The 22644-nt window shown below is 37.9% G+C and overlaps 5 protein-coding genes across 5 annotated transcripts; 1 reads left to right on the plus strand and 4 right to left on the minus strand.

The window, feature by feature from the left end:
* Positions 1-883: 883 nt before the first annotated feature.
* On the minus strand, positions 884-6033 carry LOC144360328 (dual serine/threonine and tyrosine protein kinase). The gene is made up of 4 exons (XM_085497942.1): positions 5066-6033; positions 3286-4676; positions 2907-3132; positions 884-2407 (listed from the first exon to the last, which is right to left on the minus strand). The coding sequence occupies exons 1-4, from the start codon at positions 5771-5773 to the stop codon at positions 2015-2017; spliced, it is 2718 nt and encodes a 905-aa protein (XP_085354068.1). The 5' UTR covers positions 5774-6033; the 3' UTR covers positions 884-2014.
* A 2118-nt stretch (positions 6034-8151) lies between these two features.
* LOC144360331 (uncharacterized) lies at positions 8152-12380 on the plus strand. Its single transcript, XM_078013116.2, has 4 exons — positions 8152-8763; positions 9562-11036; positions 11309-11528; positions 12129-12380. The coding sequence occupies exons 1-4, from the start codon at positions 8152-8154 to the stop codon at positions 12378-12380; spliced, it is 2559 nt and encodes an 852-aa protein (XP_077869242.2).
* Positions 12381-14214: 1834 nt separating this feature from the next.
* Positions 14215-18101, minus strand: LOC100370774 (dual serine/threonine and tyrosine protein kinase-like). The gene is made up of 4 exons (XM_002739305.2): positions 17433-18101; positions 15847-17204; positions 15175-15400; positions 14215-15071 (listed from the first exon to the last, which is right to left on the minus strand). Exons 1-4 carry the CDS (start codon positions 18099-18101, stop codon positions 14679-14681), a joined length of 2646 nt encoding a protein of 881 aa, XP_002739351.1. The 3' UTR covers positions 14215-14678.
* A 653-nt stretch (positions 18102-18754) lies between these two features.
* Positions 18755-20524, minus strand: LOC100370621 (dual serine/threonine and tyrosine protein kinase-like). Its single transcript, XM_006822174.2, has 3 exons — positions 19948-20524; positions 19639-19864; positions 18755-19497 (listed from the first exon to the last, which is right to left on the minus strand). The coding sequence occupies exons 1-3, from the start codon at positions 20502-20504 to the stop codon at positions 19096-19098; spliced, it is 1185 nt and encodes a 394-aa protein (XP_006822237.2). The 5' UTR covers positions 20505-20524; the 3' UTR covers positions 18755-19095.
* On the minus strand, positions 20518-22370 carry LOC146746825 (dual serine/threonine and tyrosine protein kinase-like). Its single transcript, XM_085498300.1, has 3 exons — positions 21696-22370; positions 20647-21272; positions 20518-20551 (listed from the first exon to the last, which is right to left on the minus strand). The coding sequence occupies exons 1-3, from the start codon at positions 22368-22370 to the stop codon at positions 20518-20520; spliced, it is 1335 nt and encodes a 444-aa protein (XP_085354426.1).
* Positions 22371-22644: the final 274 nt, after the last annotated feature.

Consider the following 22644-nt stretch of genomic DNA (forward strand, 5'->3'; position numbering starts at 1 on the left):
AATCATAGATTAATGAAAAGATATACTCGGACGTCTGTCCTTGTCGTCGTTGTTTTTTGCTTTCGTTTTTATTGATGTTGTCTCCGTTCTCCGATCATGAGAACCAGATGTGAGTAAAGTGTTCTCCCAAATGACTATTACTGTATATTGCTGTACCCTGGCTTGCACCCCGTGCCGCCATTTTGTAGGTGTTGCGTTTAGAAGCGTTTTGATCAGCGGAGAAACGTAGGACTTGATTACTCAGAAGTCAATTCACGACCTTGTTGTTATGTACCGGTCCAGTTCTATACAAACCAGTGTTTACAACTTGACCCGCCCACTTCATGAAAGTGAAAACTCTCTTAAACCCAGGTCATAAATGCAAATACCAGATTTGTAATATAATCTACACAATACCATATCGATTTAACCGATTTAGAGAAATCATGGAAAAGTGTTATTTATATCACGGTTTTTCGCCGGGGAATTACCGTTCTCGCTGCCAGTACGGTACAGTCCATTGAGTGTGACCTCTGACCTTACATCCTGAATACCCATTGTATTGTAATATAATCTCTATCGCCTCGAATTCAATGTAGAGGGGATTTTACATTGCAGTACACTGCACTAATAATACGTGCCTATTACTGAACTGTGCAGTAGAAGCATAGTTGAACAAAATCGTACTCTTGTTTAAAAAATGTGATGTTCATGGTGCAATGTGACTCGGTTTTGTTGATCAACCTACTTGGGCGTCATCTAAAAATAGCTCAAAGTGCATGGTCATGGTCACATACCGTTACTGAGTCACATGATTTGCACCATTATTGCAACACATCCAGTCGACGCATATTACGGAAATTTAAATGAATATTGGCTATACTAATAATTATGGAAGACGAAATGCACTTTTTTCTGTTTATTTTTATAGGAAATTATACATTGATACAGTTAGACAATTCACTATACAATTTATGAACTGCATGGGTATTTCACTCTAAGACTGAACCAAAACATGTGTTATCACGTGACATTTGAAATATAGGAAGTCTGGGAACATCGAGGTCGGAGTAATCCAGTATGACCCGACATTTTGTTTTCATTTTAAAATGATAAGATTGGATTTGTGTAAAAAAAAACGTGTTTTAAAACTCCTTTAAAACTTTTATTTGCATTTTCCTCACAAATTCCGATCCTACCCTAAGATTTCAAATGATTCACCCACTAGAAATAATTAACCACACACAGTGTCGATTTAATATTTCAATACATGTTAAGAGAGATTTTATTCAGTTGCCTCGTTAAATATATAAACATTTAATTGACTGATAAATTAACCAATAATTAACCTTCCGTGAACCTAGAATATTCGACCAATAAGCTTATTTAATAGAACCGTTATACATGTATATGTGGTCACGTGATTATTGAAAACATTAGTAATAAGGCAAACCACTGAAGTATAATTATTTATCAAAGAAAGGCCACATAACGTCTAGATTTAACTTTCAAAAATGTCTATTTTGTACTGAGATTGGTCTTTTTTGTCATGCCACCATGGCTGTTTTATGAATGCCTATTCCCCAAATCGGAATTTAGGTTGTCTATGTTAATAGCAGAATTAGAATGACAATCTTACAATCTGCCGAATGGATGGCCCTTACTGACATTTTCAGGCATTTTCACACCAAATTCTCCAACACCAAGAACTGGTAAAATTGATCAAAGCTCAAATAGCACTCAAATAATATTCACTCTAAAAGTCGTAATTAAAATATACGCATCGTATATGGAGAATGTACTTCTGACGTCTGGAGAATGTACTTCTGAATAAAGAAAAAAACTGTCGTGATATAGTTTTGAGTTAGTAGGCATACGATTATAGGGAATACTATATTCGCTCTAATGTATTAATACACTCGAACTATTGTTGAGTATATGCAATCTATAATCAACATAAACAAATTCATGTGACCGATTTTAATAATCTGGCGATTATGTGATATTTGTGTGTAGAAATATATCTACACTCAAGCTAAGCCAGACGTTTTCGTATTCCGACTAAATCCTTCACTATTGTGTCAAAGTCTGGTCGTTTCTTACTATCTTCATGCCAGCATCTCTGCATCAAGGCCCAACACTCCTGGTTGAAACCCCTGTTCTCAGGGCGGAGCCCATCCTTGCATAAAAACATTAGATCAGTCGGCCTCTTTATCTCCTTATACCTACTAGGTACACGCCCTGTCCCATCACAAATGAACCACAACAATATACCAAATGCGTAAACATCTATTGATTTGTCGTGAATCTCCCCTCTTATTAGTTCTGGTGCCATGGCGATTGGTGCGCCCACTATCGTCTTCGTGATGAGACCCTCCGCCTTGCTGAGCCCAAAATCAGCAATCTTCACATTGTTGCGATCATCCAGCTAAGAAGCAATACAATTAACGTAATTAACGATTTGATTATATAAATTGACATACCACATCATCGCTATTTAACTAATTATCCGTAGACAAACATCCATAAAATCCCACCTTATGGTGAACACCAAAAGGGGGTCGACCCCTTCCCCTGGACAGACTCAATGGGAAGGCTAAATCCCATGACTGAGAGTCATCCACTAACAAATGCGACTTTGGAGGAACTTTGGTTACGGTTCGTAGGTGCCTTTGTTCGACAAGGGCCCGGATAGCGCTTTAAATTGCCATAATGATATTATGATAGGAAGATGTTCACACAGTCTTGCCACGTACTGCAAAATTGCAATATGGTATCAAAATGCATGTGATAAATGCACCATACGTTACATGGAAATTAAAAAAAAAAGTCAGGAGGGACAACACTGACATTCAATGTCCGGAACTGTCGCCTGACATATGCATATGTTTAACCAATCTTATCACTTAATACATAGGCTAACTCACCAGTATGTTCTCTGTTTTTATATCTCTATGTACCAATCCCTCAGCGTGTAGAAAACGAATACCCTTTGCAACTTCAATTGCGATGTCAAGTCTATCAGGCAGTCGCTTAACAGACGGTATAGCTCTCATCAAGTCCCATTTCATTCTAGGAGTTACAAGATACAAGTAACCTTTATATTCTATACTCGCTATAAGAGGCAATATTCGTTCATTTCCCGATATTTTCCTGTAAATTAAAACAAATAAGAAATTGAGTGTAAGACGCCCAAAGGACAATTCGTGTGTTTAATTTGTTACAATGATATGTGAAAAATGATATATGTAAACATGTCAATGGGCATTCCTGGTGATTACCTGAAATAAATAAATAAATACCTACCTTGTATAGTGTACTTCTAATGCCAGATCGTCTGTGTCATTTATGTTCCGTGTCATGTCTATCACTTTGGCCACGCACTGTTGTCGATCAGGTCCATAGGCACCACAGTCGTGCACATCCCCCTGACTTCCTCTGCCAATCATAGTTTTCAGGTCAGGCTTTCCAAAAAATCTCAAGTCGAGCATTGAATAAATTGAAAACTCTAGGCGAGCTAAACAGGGCGCGTATTGACGGATTTTCAATCTCTCCTCCTCATCTGTTTGAAATGACACCTCCAAGACGCGCTCGAGTTTGTCAATGGCTTCCCCAAATTTGTCATGTCCGTTACGTAGGTGATCTGTCGCCTGGCGAACAACCTCTTCCGCAATCTTCTCCGAATTCACCCTGCTGACTATATCTTTACATATATTCTTTTTCCATTGCTCATCCACATGGACGCTGCCACGTATTGAATCGAATGGATGCTTTATAAAACGTAGGACTGTCCTTGCTGTCTTTCTAATTGTCAATTTCCAGGAGGCTTTCTCTAATTTGAGAGCATTTCTAACCACATACGAAGACATAGTGCAAAGTCTCAATATTTCGGAGACGTCTTTGTCTGGCTGCTCTTTTTCAAGTTCTTGTACTACTTTAATGAGATCCGAAAGTATACTGTCTTCATCTTTGAATGTATTGCTCAGTTTTTCTGAGATCTCTGTGCACAGTTTCGTCATTACGAATTCTTCCATTTGCGTTTGGCACTGTTTTAATAGCTCCCCATTGGACACGACTCCATCTGTTGGTACAGCGATGTCCGTAAAGTGGTAACTCGATGAATCTCTTATAATGCCGTCTGTAGATGCCCTGAGACCAGCTGAAATGTCTTTCGATATTTGGCTCGTTTTATTTTTTATTTTGGACGCCATATTTGAATATATATTCCCCTCCTGTTGGCGACATTCTTTAATTTTCTGATTGAATTCCCGTTGTTGTTCCTTTGATGCAGTCGCCCTCCCGATGAAGAAGTCAAGGCAGGCCGTAAGGGATGATAGTAGCAATTTACTTCCGGCCAACATAATCGAATCCAACGACGACCTAACAAAGCCACACAGACACTGCTGGAATCTGTAATAATCCTTGACGAACGGATCACTACCACGGCGACCTTGCTTCCGATATTCTTTTACTCTCCAGTTTGAAATACCATGGAAACGCTCACAGTCTTCCATTTTTACACCAGTCGGGAGATACCCTTCTTTTACAAGACTATTGTAAGCCCTAGTTTTCTTTTCCAGGACAACTGCGGCTTCGTCATCGTCATCGTCATCATCGTCGTTATCTTTGTCTACTTTAGTGACAACGTAGAATATATTTTTGGTTATGGCTTGCACTTTCTTTATGTCTTCTCGGTCCTGTATTACATGGATAGAATTGAATCAGTTTCAATGGGATGCACAATCAACATGTAGTGAATAGCATACATTTTAGTTACTTGTTTACATATACTATATTGTTACAATTTTATTATTATTTTTGGATTTTTCAATAAACACATTGCGTAGACGAAAGTTGAAAAGTTGTCAATTTGTGTTGATATGTACACGTCAAAGCAATGGTATTCTGATGAAACAGATATTTCTAAAAATTAAACACATTCCGGATGGCCTATTTAAAGCCTCCGATGGGATTCTGGTGAAATAAATAAAATTATCAAAAAATCAAACGCGAACGCATTTTGGAACTCATGTCAATTTAAAATTCCCAGAAAACGGGATAATTATGAATACAAATATATGTATACCTGGTTAGTCAGCTGATTTTTCCCGTCGAGCACGTACACTACAAATGGAACGATTGTTTTCAATTCATTCAACACCATCTTGTCCAATTCTTCATTTTCTTTCAAACCAGGCGAATCTATGACCTCGATACCACTAGATAGAAACTCGTTATCCACCTCAGCTACTATGTAGCTACCAAGCATTTTTGGGTCACGTCGTGCTTTCTCGTCCAGCTCTATCCACTTGCGTGGAACAGTTTTCTTCGTTAACGGTTTTTCTTCCAGCACGCTTCCATCCCGGTTAACAATGCGTACCCTCTGTGTCTTGCCGTATGTCAACTTCACAAGTCGCGCTGTCGATGGTGTCTGTTTTGCAGCTACGTAGGTACCGCCCAGCATCATATTAATTAAGGAACTCTTACCCGAGTTTGTCTGCCCGATGAAAATTAAACTAGGTTTCTGATTTACCCGCTCGATTTTGCTCTGCTCTTGTTTGCTGAGCAGAACGATGCCTTCATCGCCCATTCTCTTCTGTAGGCTTTTCGACAGAGTGTGTTTGATCTCGTTGTAATATTTGACAGTCTTGCTTTTGATTGCCAGTAGACGCTGTGTATCCCGTTTATGTGCCCAGAAAGCCTGTGTGAGTACGTCGTCAGAGGCACAGACATCGCCATCGCCATCGTCTGTTAAGTTCATTTCAAAAACTACGTCCTGTAGGCCCGTCGCCATTTCTTCATTCGAATCAACTCGGGGGAGGGGTGTAATAATCACTAGCACCTCTGGACCACTCAATACGCCGCCGACGTACAATAGTAGTATTATGGGAAGCAAACGACTTACTGTATCTTGGTATACCGATGATGTTTTCTAGACTCCAATCGCACAGTCCTATAATGTCTGGCCTACACAGAACCCAGCTATTTATAGCTATTTGGGTAAATCCCATGTAAATGGCGGCACTGTATTCAACGTATCTTGTTGTGTGTATGTGTTCCCTGACACATACATGATCAGTGGTCACATGACTGAGTAACCGCTGTGACCTTTGACCACCCGACCTTCCGAACAATACCGGTTAGTTATACGCGTTGTCATGGGTATCTTAAGAAACACGTTGGAGCGAAGCGTATCTGGCGCTAATTATACAACCAATTAGATGCTTTTGCGTGAATCACACAGCATAAGAACAATTATCTTGGCCCTAGTTATAATTGTTGTGTTCATGCTAACTCATAGGGAATGTGATGCTACACTCAAATATGGGCTAAAATTTAAGCTAATCAAATATGTTTGCATATCGACTATACCCAGTTCAGTTCAGTACGATCTAAGGGAATACCAAACTTACATAGAAACTTAGTATACACATTTCCTGTTCTGTTAACTTTGCTTTCTCAGTACATTTACCAGGGTGGTGTACCCTGTAGTTTCATGGTTATAAATTCACGCCGTCATTCCATTCACTCTCTTAGTTCAGGGTCCCTGAACTGAATGCACCACCGTTGAGTGTCATGTCAAAATGAGTCACCGAAATGAATAGTTATGAATTTTTTTTTTGCCAAATGGACTACAAATAATAATACTGTTTTGTTGCCACACCTGTTGACATTGTTACTAACTCTAACCGACTTATAAGCCAATCATAGAGGTCGAGCTGTATTGACTGTCTGTCAGACCCGCAATTTGTCTCAAACTAGTCTAACATTGTAGGCACAAATTTCACAATTTTATCTTGCCCCAATCATATATTAATGAAAAGATATACTCTGACGTCTGTCCTTGTCGTCGTTGTTTTCTGCTTTTGTTTTTTATTGATGTTCTCTCCGGTCTCCGATCTTGAGAACCAGATGTTAGTAAAGTGCTCTCCCAAATCTTTTATTATAGCATCCTGATATGTTATTTCACTATATAATATGCATTATAATATATTACGTAATATATTATATATGAGGTTATTACGAGGATACCGAAAAGTATGCACGAAGACAGTACATCGGGAGTCGTATCGACCGAAGCGCATCGGAGGTCGATGCGACAGCGTACTGTCTGAGCGCATACTTTGCGGTATCCTCGTAATAACCTTATTATTATACATTTTTTCTCCCAAAGATACATCATGGGAAAGTTTAGAACAGAATCAGCGAACTTGTTTGTGTAAAGTCCGGTCAAACCCTGGTGGGTGGCAGCCATGTTTGTTTTTATTATTAGAGGACGCTTACGCACGTAATCATTCCATATTTGGAATTCGCATTTTCTAATATGGTAGGATGAAAATACTCTGTAAAACTTTCCTGCAAAATTACGGCACGCTGTAACTTATGGCGCTACGGTGACAGATGTATGATAATATGCATTATGTAATATACATAATACTTCCCGCCATGTATTGTTCTGCAGTGGATGTCGTCTGACTGTATTACATATCACATCACTGTCTGATAACAGCGATTTCATGATGGTGGACGTGATTTGACATGTAACTATTTTGTTTGCACCGTGTCACAGATCAATATATAGAATTAGCCACACCGATGAATATAGATTGAAATCGGAATCGTAAATAATAAATGGTATTATACCAGAGATTATAGTTGTACAAAGGGATGGATTAATATTCATACTGCCGGTCATTGCACGGGTTACATTCCAAAGGTCAAGGCACCCGCGCATGTGTACTGCATAGCTGAATAAACGTTCTCGAACTTTTATATCATATTCCATTTGAAAATAGGGACATGGTCCTATTTTCCGCTACGAATTTCATTCAGAATTGTTGTCAGGACTCACTAAGTGTATTCAAATGTTTTCGAAATTCCTACAAATATATATATCTATAGATTTTTGGGCGGTTTTAAGATAAATCCTTTGTACACGGACTCCGATATATATGAAGTCATCCCCGTGATAAAATGTCTCGGAGTTGGCCCGACATTTTATCAGATTGGATCGTAAGAGAGACGAATCGTGCCATTGTAAATCTGAAGACATTCAATTCATGAAAAGCTATCGATTACAACCGACATACGCCACTTTAGTCGGGTGACTATTTGAACATTGAAACACGCGCATTGCTTGCTAGAAAACGGCTCGTCACAACTTATTTTAAAATGGATCTGAAACTCGCATCACAGTTCAAGCGACTTGAATGTATTGCCGAATTGTCACGTAAAATAACGCAACTGGAAAAACACATACGGGAGATGCAACAGAGAGAAGCCTACAACGGCGACAACATGGCTGAAGTACTCCGTCAAGAAAAGTTTGGAATATACATCACGGGACAGCGCAATAGCGGAAAGAGTTCTCTTATAAACGAGCTGCTTGGTCACGATGTTTTACCTGTTTCTGAAACGAAGCTTCCTTCGCGCGCAGTGCGTATTGTATACTCAGATAGGCCTTACATTCGGCAGCTAGACGCCGACGGGAACGAAGTCTCTAGTAGTGTCACAAACATCGTCAAAGAAGGCATATTTGACGTCGATGTGGTTAAAGAATTAGTGAATTGTGAGGAGCGAATCAGCAACGAGCAAGCCTTATTGGGGAATGTAATAGAAATTGGATTGGATATGTCATTCCTCCGGATTGGGATAGAGCTCATTGATTTACCAAGCACTAATTCAGACGAATCGCTGGATACAATATTGAGTAAGCTTCACGCTAAGTCTAATATGGTGTCACTTCTCTATGTAATTGATGGAAATTATTCGTTAACGATGCTGGTGAGCATATTGTATACTGAATCGTATTTCTGTAATATAATATGAGGTTATTACGAGGATACGCACGAAGACAGTACAGCTGGAGTATCGACCGATGCGCAGAGGAGGTGCATACTTTGCATACTTTGAGGTATCCTCGTAATAACATTATTATTATACATCTTTTCTTCCAAGGGTACACCATGGGAATGCCGAAATTCAAAATGTATAGAATAGAATCAGCGAACTGATTTTTGATTTACGGGTATGTAAAGCGAAATTACATTAACAGATGTAGGCAGGCCAGTCACACTGGTTCTCACCACAAGAGGTTACGACCCCCCCCCTGCCAAATGCTAAGAACAACTGAAACTAATATATACATATTTACATGAAAAATTGTCCACCTATGCGGATCTGTTTGTGCAGGAGTTTTACGACCGTATGCCCTTACTGACATCAATCAAACTTGTTATGTGGGAAGTTGGCACCCAAGGCTCACAGGTGCTATACCTTGCCCAATGGTGACCTGGAGGTAGGTGTGGCAAAGGGTCACCTCATTCTCCCACGTCCATACATATTTAAATAAACGTAAACGTTGCCTTTAATAGGTAATACCTCACACGTGAGGCTGAGTTGGTGCAAGGCTTTTGTGACCGTATGCCCTTACTGACGTCAACCAAACTTATTATGTAATGTAATATAATATAATATAATATAATATAATATAATATAATATAATATAATATAATATAATATAATATAATATAATATAATATAATATAATATAATATAATTATTTATTTCACATCTAATTAGGACAAGGCCACTGTACAATATTTCAAAAAACAGTTTCCGCAAGTCGATATATTCTATCTGTGCAACAAACTAGATGTAGATCGCGAAGCCATGGAAATGGACCTACCATCCGATGATGAAGACACTGATGAAGAATTTGGAGCACCAACGTCTGAAGGGAAATCGAAGAAGGTTCTTGATTCCTTGTTAGAGAATAATTATTTAACAGAAGAAGATAAAGTAAAGAGATACATAGGACTTTCACTAACCGAGGTGAAAAAATCGCGTTTGGAAAATAAAGTACAATCGACTGGATATTTTAACGACTTTTTATGCACTTTGGCTGAATATCTGAAACCAGTTATTGAACAAAAGCTGTTAAACGTTCTCAACGATATCAAGACAAAAATTATGAATATCTCCAGAATAACTAAAAGACCTAGATTGAATAGAAGAGAAAGCATAACTCTAAGTGATGTGTCCAATAGGTTGAAACATATAAGTAAACAACTGTGTGCAGATTTGGAAAAACACTTTGAAAGCCAAAGGCAAAGTTTCAACGATTTGTTTTTTGAGATTCTTAAATATATATATGCAACAACCAAATCTAAGGTCCCTAATGTTTGCCGCAATTTGGACGAATCTGAAAACATTACTGGCCATTCCAATTCATTGTCCGCGATACAAGACCGTCTAACAGCACGCCACACCGACGAATCAAAACCAAATATTAAAAAAATCTCGCGATATATTAAGATATGTTACGAATTCAGAAGCATCATACTAAATGGTATTATCACAAAACTGAAATATTACGTTCAACAGTCCCAAGACGCAACCCTTAGGGAAATTGCATCAAGACAAGCACTAGCAATAGCTGAAGCATTTGGGGGCAGTGTTATCACTAAACATGAAATGGCAACGCAATGTGAACTTTTTAAGTTCGGTTCACCGATCACTAGTATCGTGGTAAACTCCATCTCAGAAAAATTACATCTTTTGTACAATGATCTGTTTCTACTCGAGCTGGTGCGTCCTGTAGCTGAACAGAGTAGCCACTCATCTCCAAAAGAGAAAGAGGCGTATGTGTTGTTCGAGACAATGTTCCCACACCTTGATGCAATTAAGGTTTCAGAAGATACCATCGATGTTTGTAAGAAGGAAATGAGAAACAGACGTGACCTATGTCTCATCCGTTTGAGTGGTCTAAACACAAAAAGGACATCGCAAGATATAGAAAAGTTGGTGCAGTCTGCATACTTTGAAGAAACATTGTTGCCACAGTTAGCATACTTAGAGGTTCAACAACGCAGCATATCATATGAAATAAGAAACGGTTCTATGCAATTCGGGAGTGAGCTATGCCGCGGTCAGCATACTAGAATCCATCAGTACATGGGAGGATGGGATCTGTCGAATGCTGAAGATTATGTCGTGAGGGTAGTTGAGGGTGAAGACAGAATGGACGCTGTGGTCCTAAATCTTTACCATGCAAGGTAGGAAATCTGCTTTATATTGCTGTACATGCACTCACTTTCCCCGAGAACATTACTTTATATTAACACGTACACAATTGTTCTGGGACGTAGGAATGTTAATATCGCTTCATCGTCTCGATATATACTTCCCCATGTATATGACAGCTTTTGTTATTTTTTAAACCGGACATTTAATATTATATGATACTCATCCTGTTAAATAATTCCATGCAGACGTGTGCAATATGCAATGACTGTTATGTTATTACCGTTGATCTGTTGTTTTTTAGTTCCTTTGCTCAACATGACAACTTACTCAAGATCATGGGTTGGTTGAAGCCCAGTCCGAGCAAGTTACATATTGTGGTACAGAAAATGAAATCGAGTCTAATTACTGCCATTATTACACCAGAGCATCGTTTACAGATTTCCCGTGATGTAGCAATTGGGATGAAGGAAATCCATGATAATGGGTACACGTTCAACAATCTGGAGCCTAAAAATGTGCTGGTGAGACTTTATTGCAAAAATATATTTATACTGTTCTTAGTGTCGACGGCATCATTTCAAATTTCAAATTAATTTAAGTTGGAATAAGATCTCAAATGTGAAATAGACTTTAACTTTTGCAATTACATGACACAGATTAACAACCAATAAATTTATTAAGATCCAGTCTGAATAGAATCCGATGTAGGTATAGGTTCAATTTTTCTTTCATTATTTTTAATTGTTATTTTTGTTTATTTATGATTATTATTTGGTTTTACTTGCCGATTTTTATATTGTATCTCGGTCGCCTGTTAAAACTTAATAATTGCAAGTAAAATCAAGAAAACATTTATAAATAAATAAACAAACAGACCAGTAGCGTGAAAACATTTTGTTTGGCTTATACACTAATACTTACATCAGTGTACATATTACTATGTACACACGACATCTAGAACTAATTGAGTATACTGACTCTAAATGGCCGACTTCGTTAGTTTAATTTAAAAATGTAATGTATCATGTAATGTTACATTAATTAATAAGTTTTTCAATTCCATACCCAATAAGCGACAGACTCAAGGGCAAACTAACAAATAAATGCTCTACTCTTTGCAGATCACCGACGACCACAGAGCCGTTATCAATATCTGTAAAGGGAACTACGATGAGTCCAATAGCGATAAAATCCGTACTGAGATATGCAAATTTGGAGAGCTCCTACTATGTCTTTATGACTGTAGTGAAGAAGGAACACGTCCAATTGACTGTGATCTGAGGATTTGGGACATAATACAGAAGTGTACTGAGCGCCATTACAAAAGCTTTGATGACGTTATTTCAAGTTTGAAAGCAAGCGATCAAAATTGACCATCATCAATGTAGTATAGCATAATAGTAAGGCTGGAAATAACCCAAAAATAAGCGTTTGTCAAACCCCCACGCGACCTTTTGATGCCACTTCGACGCTATGGACTATGCTTACCCTGTTTTACGTTCGACGTCATGCATTTCACGAGATATCTCAGTAAACGTAAAATTGTCTATTAGAAAGGTAAATGCGTAGCGACCTTCACCCATATGCAATAACTTAGTACGTATAATTAGTTTAAATCTAGAACGGCAGAAAATGAAGGTGGATTTATGCTGTCTAACCCATCACCCGTCAAAGCAATTATTGCTTCACATCTTGTGTATTATTTTATATTTTATCCCGGTGTTTGAAGGCAAAGTTGAGAAATAGAATTTAATGTACTCGAGATTGGCACACCGGTTAGCCTCGCTCCACTGGTTCGTAAATAGTCTTGTGATTGGTTCTTGACAAACAGGCCTGAAGAGGCCAAGCCTCCAATTATTCATAAATGGAGTCAATTTGTGTGTTTCTTGATTTATTCTGCATATACCGGTACAATTTAGGTAAGATTTTGGCAAACTTTGAAAGGGCAACTAATATTCTTCATCCTGGTATTTTTTTTTATATATTTCAGTTTTCATTCGGTTTGTCTGTTTTTTCAAGTTTAAAAAATATGAGCTCGCTGGAGTCTTCATCCCTTGTCTTATTTCTTACACTAAATACCAGCCTATACCCCCCCGCTCATAGAAACTGTGTACAGTTGATCATAGTTCCTGGGCTCCCTGTGGTTTTATATATTAAAAGTCATTTGTTTTATTATCTCGTTCATTATTTGAAATCGGCTATCAAACAATGAACAATACACGTCTCTCCATTGAAATGAACAGATATTTCTAATATGACGTTGTCTATGAATCTGCTCGTGGTGAACCTGCTAATTAACGCTAAGGTAGAAATGGACAATGACACTTTGTGTAGGTGGAAGAGATATGAATAGCAATTAATAAATTTAACTGTCAGTTTGTTAAAGGTGGTGCGAGGTATTTAACGTCTTTACTTCCTTCTTGAAACCCACTCACTGTTCACTGTATGAACCATGCAATGTATTGGTGAATATTCATAAATATAAAAACAATTCCACATGTTAAATGTGTATTGGTGAATTACCCCCAGAATTCCTCAAGACCGAATTTATAGTTCTTGATGTCAGTTTGTGGCAATGGACGTAATACAAAAATCTGTGTGGTGGGATAACAATAATTTATTTGTGAACATCAGTATCTGTACATTGTCCAGTGATTCGGGATTTTGTGATTCTGACGAAAAAAACAAAACAAAAGAAATTGATCTCCTATGTTATTTGCACATATTTGGCCATGCTTTGTTTTGAGAGATTCCAGATCTGCGATATTGGTTCAACAATGGTATCAAATTCGATCTCAAATTATGCCTAGAATATTGTAAATTTGTGCTTAATGTTAATCTATTTCGAAAGTAAATAAAGAATTTTGAATTGTTACTAATTCTGGTCATTGCGCATTAAAAACACACTGACTACATTGTAAAACATATACAAACAAGACTATAGCCAAAATGTTGTGTTTTGAGCCCACATGACTTGAGCTTTGAATGTCTGTCACCCAAATACCATCTGGGACAAATACTAAATTAAGAACCTTGAGCAATATAAAACCGAAATTTATGCAAACTCGAAATAAGTGATTTCAATTCAATGATAGATAAAGGATGGCACGCAAGATAAAAACAAACAAACAAAAGTTGGTGAAAAGTGTGATACTGGGGATGAATTTGCCTACCTGATTGAATGGTAACAATATAAATAAGCATTAATTACTCACTACAAATCCCATAGTTTATTATATGTTTTTTTAAGACAATGATGCAATATTCATATATATTATTGACAACACACATATAGAAATTGCGGTTATATTAACGAAAGTGTAATTTTCTAAAATAGTTTCATCTGTACATAATTATCATCTGAAGTATGGAACGTACGTTTTCTTTTTAAATCAATAATATTTTTTGATTTTTGAAAAACCTTGGACTGTGTTGTATTCAAAATAAACAATGTTAATAACGTTATTATCATTATAGCATTTGAGTTACCGAAAAATGTAAATTAGGCATCACGTGTGTGTGATCATGGAAAAAAAAATTAAATGTTGAGTAAACAGGAAATATATCATTATATAAAACATGGAAATAGTAAAAATATTCAATATATTTGTTTTTGGCATTAGACTATAATTGACTGCAGTGTCGCAGTAGATTTGAAATGGTCCTGTATATTAATTTGCTTCACTGTCCACATTATTTAGGATTGATTTCAGTTCCTTCGTGATCTCCAAGAAGCTAGGACGGGTTGCAGCATCTTTCCGCCAACACTTATCCATCAGTTCCCAACAGTGCTTGTCAAACTTGTCTAATCTGTCTGGTCGAACACTAATAGGAGGTAGTGTTGACTGGTATGGTCTATACGCTTCTGGTAATGTGTCGGTACCATTACAAATAAACCACAGTAAAATACCGAATGCATATACGTCTACCATTTTATCATACACAGTGCGCAATCCTACTTCTGGGGCCATAGCCAAAGGCGTGCCTATGACAGTATCGTTTATAAAACCTTCGGCTTTACAGCATCCAAGGTCTGCTACTTTCACTTTATCATTTTCGTCGAGCTAAAAGAAACAACACGAAATAAGAGTGTCAAACCAATGCAAAATGCTCAATTTATAGAATTTCTAGAATCACCAATGAAAACGAACTGACATACATACTCACCAGAATATTTGCTGCCTTTATGTCCCTATGCACGATACCTCTCCTGTGCAAGAATTCGAGGCCTTCTGATATTTGTAGAGCGAATTGCAATCTGTCTTTCAGGTAGGGATAATTTGGCAATGCAATGTTAAGGCTACATTTCATCTTTGGAGTCACTAAATATACTTCTTCACCTTCTATTATGGTGGCTAACAGAGGCAATATACGTTGATGTTGATGTACGCATCTGTAATGAAACAGTATCATTATACATCTGTCACCGTAACGCCATAAGTTACAACGTGACGTAATTTTGCAGTATTTTACGGGGTACTTTCATCCTACCATATAAGGAAATGCGAATTCAAATATGGAATGGTTACGCGAGTAAGCGTCTTCCAATAATAAAAACAAACAAACATGGCTTTCACCACAAATAAGTTCTTGGATTTCGGCATTCCCATGATGTATCCTTGGAAGGAAAAGATGTATAATAATATAGCTATTACGAGAATACCTCAAAGTATGCACTCAGACAGTACGCCGCGCATCGACCTACACTGGGAGTTGGTAGATACTGCAGCTGTACTGTATTCGTGCATACTTTGAGGTATTCTCGTAAGAACCTCATATTATATTGAGTCCGTTTTGCACTAACATCTATATGAAATGTTATTGTTTTTTGAAAATTACCTTGTGTAATGTACTTCCATTGCCACAGTCTCTCTATGGTTCGGTTTGACGCGTTTTGTCACGCATGTTACACCATATGGTCCCATTTTACCACAGTCAAACACAGTACCTTGGCTACCATGTCCAATCTCGTCTGCAAGTTCTGGTACACCGAATTCTTGCATGGATATGATAGACAGTAATCTAAGCTCAAGGTCCGCCACGGACGGAGCAAGTTCTCTGATGTTCATTCTTTCATTATTTGTAATTGTTGTATCCATCTTCATTAGGTTACGCAATTGGTCTATAGCTTTATGGAATTGTTTTTTGCTTTTTTGGAGGTGCGCTTTACTTTCGCTTATTAATTCTTTGGCGACAAATTTGGCATCTATCATACTGAGGGTCTTCAATACTCTTGCTTCTTTCCAATCAGCAGTGATTACATCGTCTTTGATGTCATCACAGGTAGATGATTTTGTTAGCCATATCTTCAGTCTGGAGAGTAATGGATTTCGGCATATTGAGAATGCTGTCTCTACGCGATACGAACCCATAGTACATTGTTTGATAATAGCAGCAACTTCGGAATCTTGTTTCTGATTTTCTAAATCTTTGACGACTTTTGATAACTGAATTATAGAGTCATCTTCTTCCTTAAAGCTGTCAGCTATCCTTTTACGTAGAGCAATGCTAACCTTTTCAGTCACTAGTTGCTTTATTTTCTTACTGTAGAGTTGAGCATCACTTGTATGGCGAGTTTGCATATTCTTCTCTACATCTGTGTCAAGCAACGTGTATTCTCTAATGCATGCTACAATATTTCCTGTCTCTGTTTCGATGACGTTTCTTATCTCACGTTGTAGAAACTTCTTTCTAGCTTTTAGTTTTGACATTGCCTTCTGGAATACATCATCTTCAATTGCTTTGCACTCTTTTAGGATATTCTCTCTGTGTTCAGGATCTTTCACCTCTGTGGCTTTCATGATAAAGTAGTCAATGCAGCGACAATGCGAAGCAATTAATATGTTACAGGAGTTCTTTATCTCCGCATTGAGTGAATTTTCAACAAATTCATAAACACATTTCTGAAAGTGATGGAAGTCGTCAACAAATGTGTCCCGATTTTTGCATTTACCTCTCCGGTATGATTTCACTCTCCAGCATGAAATGCCATGAAAAATATCGCATTTTTCCATTGGTCCATTAGTTAAAAATCCCTCATCGACCAGTCTGTCGTAAACCCGACGTTTCCGCTCTTGAACTTTGTCTCTGTTATCTCCATCTGTCTTCGTGTCCCCGTCGACTTTTGTTACTACAAACAACATGTTTCGTCGAATGCCGGTAGTAGTGTGATATAGTCTTGTTATATCAAGCAAGTCCTATGTAATGTAAATAATATACAAATAAACATAATAGTTTACAGTAAAGTACATTTGTATATTAAACTCAAGCAATAATTAAATTTTCTTTAAATTTTATGTTTCAAATGAAACATTGAATTATAGATTTCCTAAATAGTGCCCATGGAAGATGTTGATTGAATACTCAGCATTCGAAAGTCCTAAGTAATGAATAATTGCAGGATTCGTGTTTAGTATTCACAATACCTGGTCCGTAAATTGATTCCGGCCATCCACGACATACATAAGGAAAGACTTCTGGTTGTCGACTGCTTCAAAAACAATCTCATTGAGAATTTCACTTTCCTGTAGCCCAGGAGAATCGATTATTTCGATACCACTTTTAAGAAAGTCATTATTTATTTCTGCTTCAACCCAACTATTGATAATCTCGGGGTCTCGGCGTTTTTCTTCTTTGAGCTCCATGATATCGTTTGGTATTACCTTAGACTTCATAGCTCTTTCTTCTAAGATTTTTCCATCTTTTGACCTTATTCTTACTTTGTTTGATTCGCCATACTTAATTTTAACCACTCGAGCCGTACATGGAACCTGACTCATAGCGACCACTGTGCCACCTAATAGCTCGTTAATAAGCGAACTCTTTCCAGAATTGGTCTGTCCAACAACAACAAGTTGTGGAGTTTGACTGACGGTTTCTATCCTCTGCTGATCCTCGTCGTCCAAAAGTGTGACTTCACTTTTAATGAGGTTCATCTGAGAACTGCTGGAAAGTATTTGTTGAATTTGTTCATAAACATCTTTTGTACCTTGCAGTACTTCAAGTATTTCTTTTGAATCACGCTGGTATGCTAAAAAAGCATCTTTCGGTGTTTTCATAAACGATTTGGAAACTGCTCCCTTCATTGTTGCCATCGCCGTCTCCGTGTTTCGGCACCCTATAACATCCAGCGGGAGGCCGTTACTATGTGCAATTCAACAGGTATTTTGTGACTTTACTTGGAGGGTTGGTGTGAAGACAGATTGTAGAAACTGTAACCATAAAATGAACGTACAAATTCTCCCTATGAAGATGAAAAGACGTGACAAGTATGGTGAAAGTCAAGATGATCACAGCTTACCACTTTACCTTAGCGACGCAGATCAGTAAATGTTCAACAGACCACCGACACACAACACAAACTATGATAAATACCAAATGACTCATTCACCTTTGTACACAGTTAGATAATCATCGGGCTTACAGTATTCGTCGGCATAACGCCCACACAGTTTAGTGCCATGATGACGTTATTCTTTAACTTGCATAATCGTTTCACAAAGATCAGGGGGGGGGTATCATATGAAAGATTCATTTTTTTCAAATATTGTGATAAACAGCTCCCGATTAACTATTAAGGATACTTCCACATCCCGATTATGTGCACTAGTACTTGCAGCTCAGATTCATCGAACATTTTTGTGATTCTAAATACACACCGCGAATTGGAAATGAATATTGTACCGCTGTATTGTCTTAGCGATGTTAATACTTTGCACTCACGCATAGGTCAACATATGATACTGTATTAGGTTTTTAAATATTTTAATCTTTTCTGTCACAATTATATTCAACATACACATTTATTTTATTGAGGGTCATTTACAATGGCAATTTGATGACTGCGGTTGTTTTTTATACAGATAAATTAGTGCTTAGGTCAAGGATTCAGATTCAGAATCACTAAAATATGTGACACATTTTATTATTAAGTAAAAGGACACAGTCCCGATATGGTTGTCACAGCAACGTCTCAATATATTTTATTTGCGGTATTGGCTAGGCTTTGTTGTTGATAAAGTTCTTGTCACTGTTCAAACATTGATATAGCAGAGTATAGACTGTAGAGATATACAATCGCCATTTTATTCATGTTGCTAGGGGGTCGACACTTTGAATGATGCTTTGAAGTTCTTTAGTTATTTCTCTGAACGTAACTCGCCTTGTAGATTCTTGTCTCCAACACTTTTCCATAAGACGCCAACACTGCTTATTAAACTTGTCCAATCTTTCTGGTCGTACACCAAACACATTTAGCAGGTGTGAGTTAGCTTGATGATGTTTATATGTCTCTGGCAGGGATCCAGTCCCATCACATATAAACCACAGCAATATGCCGAATGCATATACATCCACCATCCTGTCGTAGTCAGCGCCCATTGCCATCTCTGGGGCCATAACCATTGGTGTGCCTATGAACGTATCTTGTAGAAACCCTTCGGCCTTGCAGCAACCCATATCTGCAATTTTCACATTTCCATGTTCGTCTAGCTGCGGAAAGATAGTCACGAACCAAGTGTGGTTATCTGATTGTATTACAAAATCAAGTATGACGTTATTAGGGTGTCCCACATTTGAATGCATGTTCAAAATAAATACTTGGCATATGAGGTTTATAAAGCGCACACTTACCAAAATATTTTCAGGCTTTATATCTCTATGCACAATTCCTTTTTTATGCAAGAATTCAATGCCCTGTGATACCTGGAGAGCGACGTGAAGTCGGTCAGTCAAATATCTGTATTTAGGCAGGGCGCTTTTAAGGTTGTAACTCATTTTTGGTGTCAGTAACAATAACTCGTTATTGTATATTATTGTTGCCAGCAGAGGTAGCATACGTTCATGTTCATGTACAAGTCTGTAATAAAAAATATAAACATTATGTATATATTACGGAGTAGTATTACTCAACTTATTTTATTAATAAGAATATCGGGTCACCTTGTGTAATGTACTTCCATTGGGTCATTACTTCCAACTTCATATTTGACAACCCTCACAGCACACGGTAAAGCTTCTCGTCCCATTTCACCACAGTCGTACACGACACTCCGACTGCCTGTTCCAATCACTTCACCACGTTCAGGAATACCAAACTCTCTTCTGTCAAGTATCGAGTAAATCCTCAGTTCCAGTGATGCCACATCAGGTGCAAACGTTCTGATATTCTTTGCATCCATCTCTGTGATCATCGTATCTGAATTTATCAGGCTTTCTATTTGATTTATAGCTTTTTGGAACTGCGTTTTGCTACTACGAAGATGACATTTGGCTTCACTAATTGCGTCTTTTGATACGGCCTTCGTGTCGATTTTACTGAAGGTCTCTAAAGCCCTATCCTCTTTCCAATTATTATCGATAATGACAGTATCATCTTTATGGGGTTGAACTGCAGTAGTCATATTTTCTAACCATGTTTTTAATCGGGTAAGTATTGAATCTCTACGAAGTGGTGTTGCCATGACTGTACGGTACGAGCTCATTGTGCATTGTTTCATAATGGAGGCTACTTCAGAAAGTTCGCTGTGGTCCACTAACTCTGCAACTGAATTATATAAATCAATTAAAATGTCATCCTCTTTTTTGAAGCTGTCTGCCACTGCTTCATTCACAGCTGTGCTAATTATATTAATTACTAACTTCTGTATCGTTTTATTGCAGGTTTCTACTTCTGCCACGTCGGTAATCTGATATTCTCGAGCGGACGACACGATATTTTCTCTTTCTTTGTCAATGACGTTTCTAAGGTCACGCTGTAGAATCACAGATGTATGATCCAGTTTTGAAATGGCTTTCTTGAATACATCGTTCACAATTTCCCTGCATGCTTTCAACTCTTTCTCTTTATACTCTGGAGTTTTCGTCTCCGTGGTTTTCATAATGAAGTAGTCGAGACACCGTGTATGAGAAGCAAGAAGGATGCGGCTGGACTCAAGTATCAAGTTATTGAGAGACTGTGCAATAAAATCACAGATACATTTTTGTAATCTAAAGAAGTCGGCCACGAACGGATCTGGGTTATTCTTATTTTTTCTCCGGTACGATTTCAATCGCCAATTCGAAATTCCGTGAAAATTGCTGCAATTCTCCATTGGACAATCGGGTAGAAACCCCTCATCAACCAGACGGTCGTAGACGCGACCCTTTTTCGTCTGCGCAGCACTCATATCATCTCCGCTGTTTGTGTTGTGCTCGTCGAGTTTAGTAACTACAAAAAATACATTCCGCTTATTACCATCGCACAATTTCTTGATATCAGTCAAATCCTGTGAAAGACAAACAGTATACTCTACTGAATACACAGGAACTTTGCATGGATTCACACCTAATTTACGGTAATATTGCTTGTAAAATTTTAGCGAATATGACGTAATAATGCTGGAACTTTTAAAAGTTTGAAACAAGGTAGTATTAGTATGTCAACTGGCAAAATCTTGAAATATCAAGTAATGTTTACATGATAATAGACAACGCACAAATACAAATTTTGCGAATACACTTTAATTATTCTAATGGAATAAACTCAAATTGAGGGGAGATTCATGATCATCACATTAAATTACCAATTCTGTTCAACGACCCTTCTCCGTGCTTGAAAAGACACATATTGACTTTTTCATGTACTGATTGTAATTTCAAATCTTCAAAAGTCCGTTTATATAAAGGTATAATTATACAGTTTATCGTACCTGACTGTTCAATTGATTTCTACCATCTACCACATATATAATGATCTTCAAATCGTCATCAACCGCTCCCAGTACAAGTTTATTCAGGCGCTCGTTTTCTTGTAAACCCGGAGAGTCAATTATTTCAATGCCACTTTTCAGGAAGTCGTTGTTAAGTTCGGCGACAACATAACTACCGATCATTTCGTCGTCTTCTCGCTCTTTGTCTGCGAGTGCCACTATTGCTTTTGGTATTGCTTTACTTGTTTCCTTCATGTCTATCGTTTGTATGACGTTGCGGGTTTTGGAAATTACCCGTACTCTCTGGGTTTCTCCATACTTCATTTTGACTAGACGAGCTGTACATGGCACCTCGCTTGCAGTCACCACTGTGCCACCAAGTAACTCGTTGATGAACGAACTCTTCCCAGAATTAGTCTGGCCAACGACAATGATGCAAGGTTTGACACGAACCTTCTCAATTAGTTGCTGGTCTTCTTCATCGAGTAGTGTAATTCCATTTCTCTCGAATTTAGTCTGTGCCTCTTCTGACAGGGTACGTCGTATTTTGTCGTACACCTCTATTGTTTTCTCTAGTGCGTCCTGTATTTCATTAGAATCACGCTGATACAACGAAAATGATTCTTTCAATGAGGTAATGTGCGTAGAAACGTTTTTTGCTGCAACTGTTGCCATTTTTAATCGTTAGATTTGTACAGGATGTTGCTCACTGTATTCACTGTATACTGTATAACTCCCGTTTCATGTTGAACGACGACTTTAAAATGTTGGTTCAGGTAAAAATTAACTAGGCCACTCGAGAAAAAAATATGTGTCCATTGATTGTGGGCGTTTAAAAAATCATATCACAATGAAGCGGGAGGGTCGTTACCTGCGCACGCGCTGGAATTGAGTCCCAGGCGACGATAACAACACACGCTAAACACGCAAAGGCTCATGGGTAGACGCT

The sequence above is a fragment of the Saccoglossus kowalevskii genome, chromosome 4 (genome assembly GCF_978046115.1).
Source record: "Saccoglossus kowalevskii chromosome 4, keSacKowa6.1, whole genome shotgun sequence".
NCBI lineage: Eukaryota > Metazoa > Hemichordata > Enteropneusta > Harrimaniidae > Saccoglossus > Saccoglossus kowalevskii.

Bases quoted from the DNA above. Each gene is read 5' to 3' on its own strand.
- LOC100370621 (XM_006822174.2), bottom strand. From the start codon at position 20,504: ATGAAACAATGCACAATGAGCTCGTACCGTACAGTCATGGCAACACCA. The intron at 19,865-19,947 runs GTGACCCGATAT...TTTTTATTACAG, and splicing joins ATGGAAGTACATTACACAAG to ACTTGTACATGAACATGAAC. The intron at 19,498-19,638 runs GTAAGTGTGCGC...ATCTTTCCGCAG, and splicing joins TAAAGCCTGAAAATATTTTG to CTAGACGAACATGGAAATGT.
- LOC100370774 (XM_002739305.2), bottom strand. From the start codon at position 18,101: ATGGCAACAATGAAGGGAGCAGTTTCCAAATCGTTTATGAAAACACCG. The intron at 17,205-17,432 runs GTATTGTGAATA...TACATTACATAG, and splicing joins GGAATCAATTTACGGACCAG to GACTTGCTTGATATAACAAG. The intron at 15,072-15,174 runs GTGAGTATGTAT...TGTTTCTTTTAG, and splicing joins TAAAGGCAGCAAATATTCTG to CTCGACGAAAATGATAAAGT.
- LOC146746825 (XM_085498300.1), bottom strand. From the start codon at position 22,370: ATGGCAACAGTTGCAGCAAAAAACGTTTCTACGCACATTACCTCATTG. The intron at 21,273-21,695 runs GTACGATAAACT...TGTCTTTCACAG, and splicing joins GAAATCAATTGAACAGTCAG to GATTTGACTGATATCAAGAA. The intron at 20,552-20,646 runs GTTAGTAATTAA...TATATAATTCAG, and splicing joins TGCAATAAAACGATACAGAA to TTGCAGAGTTAGTGGACCAC.
- LOC144360328 (XM_085497942.1), bottom strand. From the start codon at position 5,773: ATGGCGACGGGCCTACAGGACGTAGTTTTTGAAATGAACTTAACAGAC. The intron at 3,133-3,285 runs GTAGGTATTTAT...TTTAATTTACAG, and splicing joins TTAGAAGTACACTATACAAG to GAAAATATCGGGAAATGAAC. The intron at 2,408-2,906 runs GTGAGTTAGCCT...ATTGCTTCTTAG, and splicing joins TAAAAACAGAGAACATACTG to CTGGATGATCGCAACAATGT.
- LOC144360331 (XM_078013116.2), top strand. From the start codon at position 8,152: ATGGATCTGAAACTCGCATCACAGTTCAAGCGACTTGAATGTATTGCC. The intron at 8,764-9,561 runs GTGAGCATATTG...ACATCTAATTAG, and splicing joins ATTATTCGTTAACGATGCTG to GACAAGGCCACTGTACAATA. The intron at 11,529-12,128 runs GTGAGACTTTAT...TACTCTTTGCAG, and splicing joins TGGAGCCTAAAAATGTGCTG to ATCACCGACGACCACAGAGC.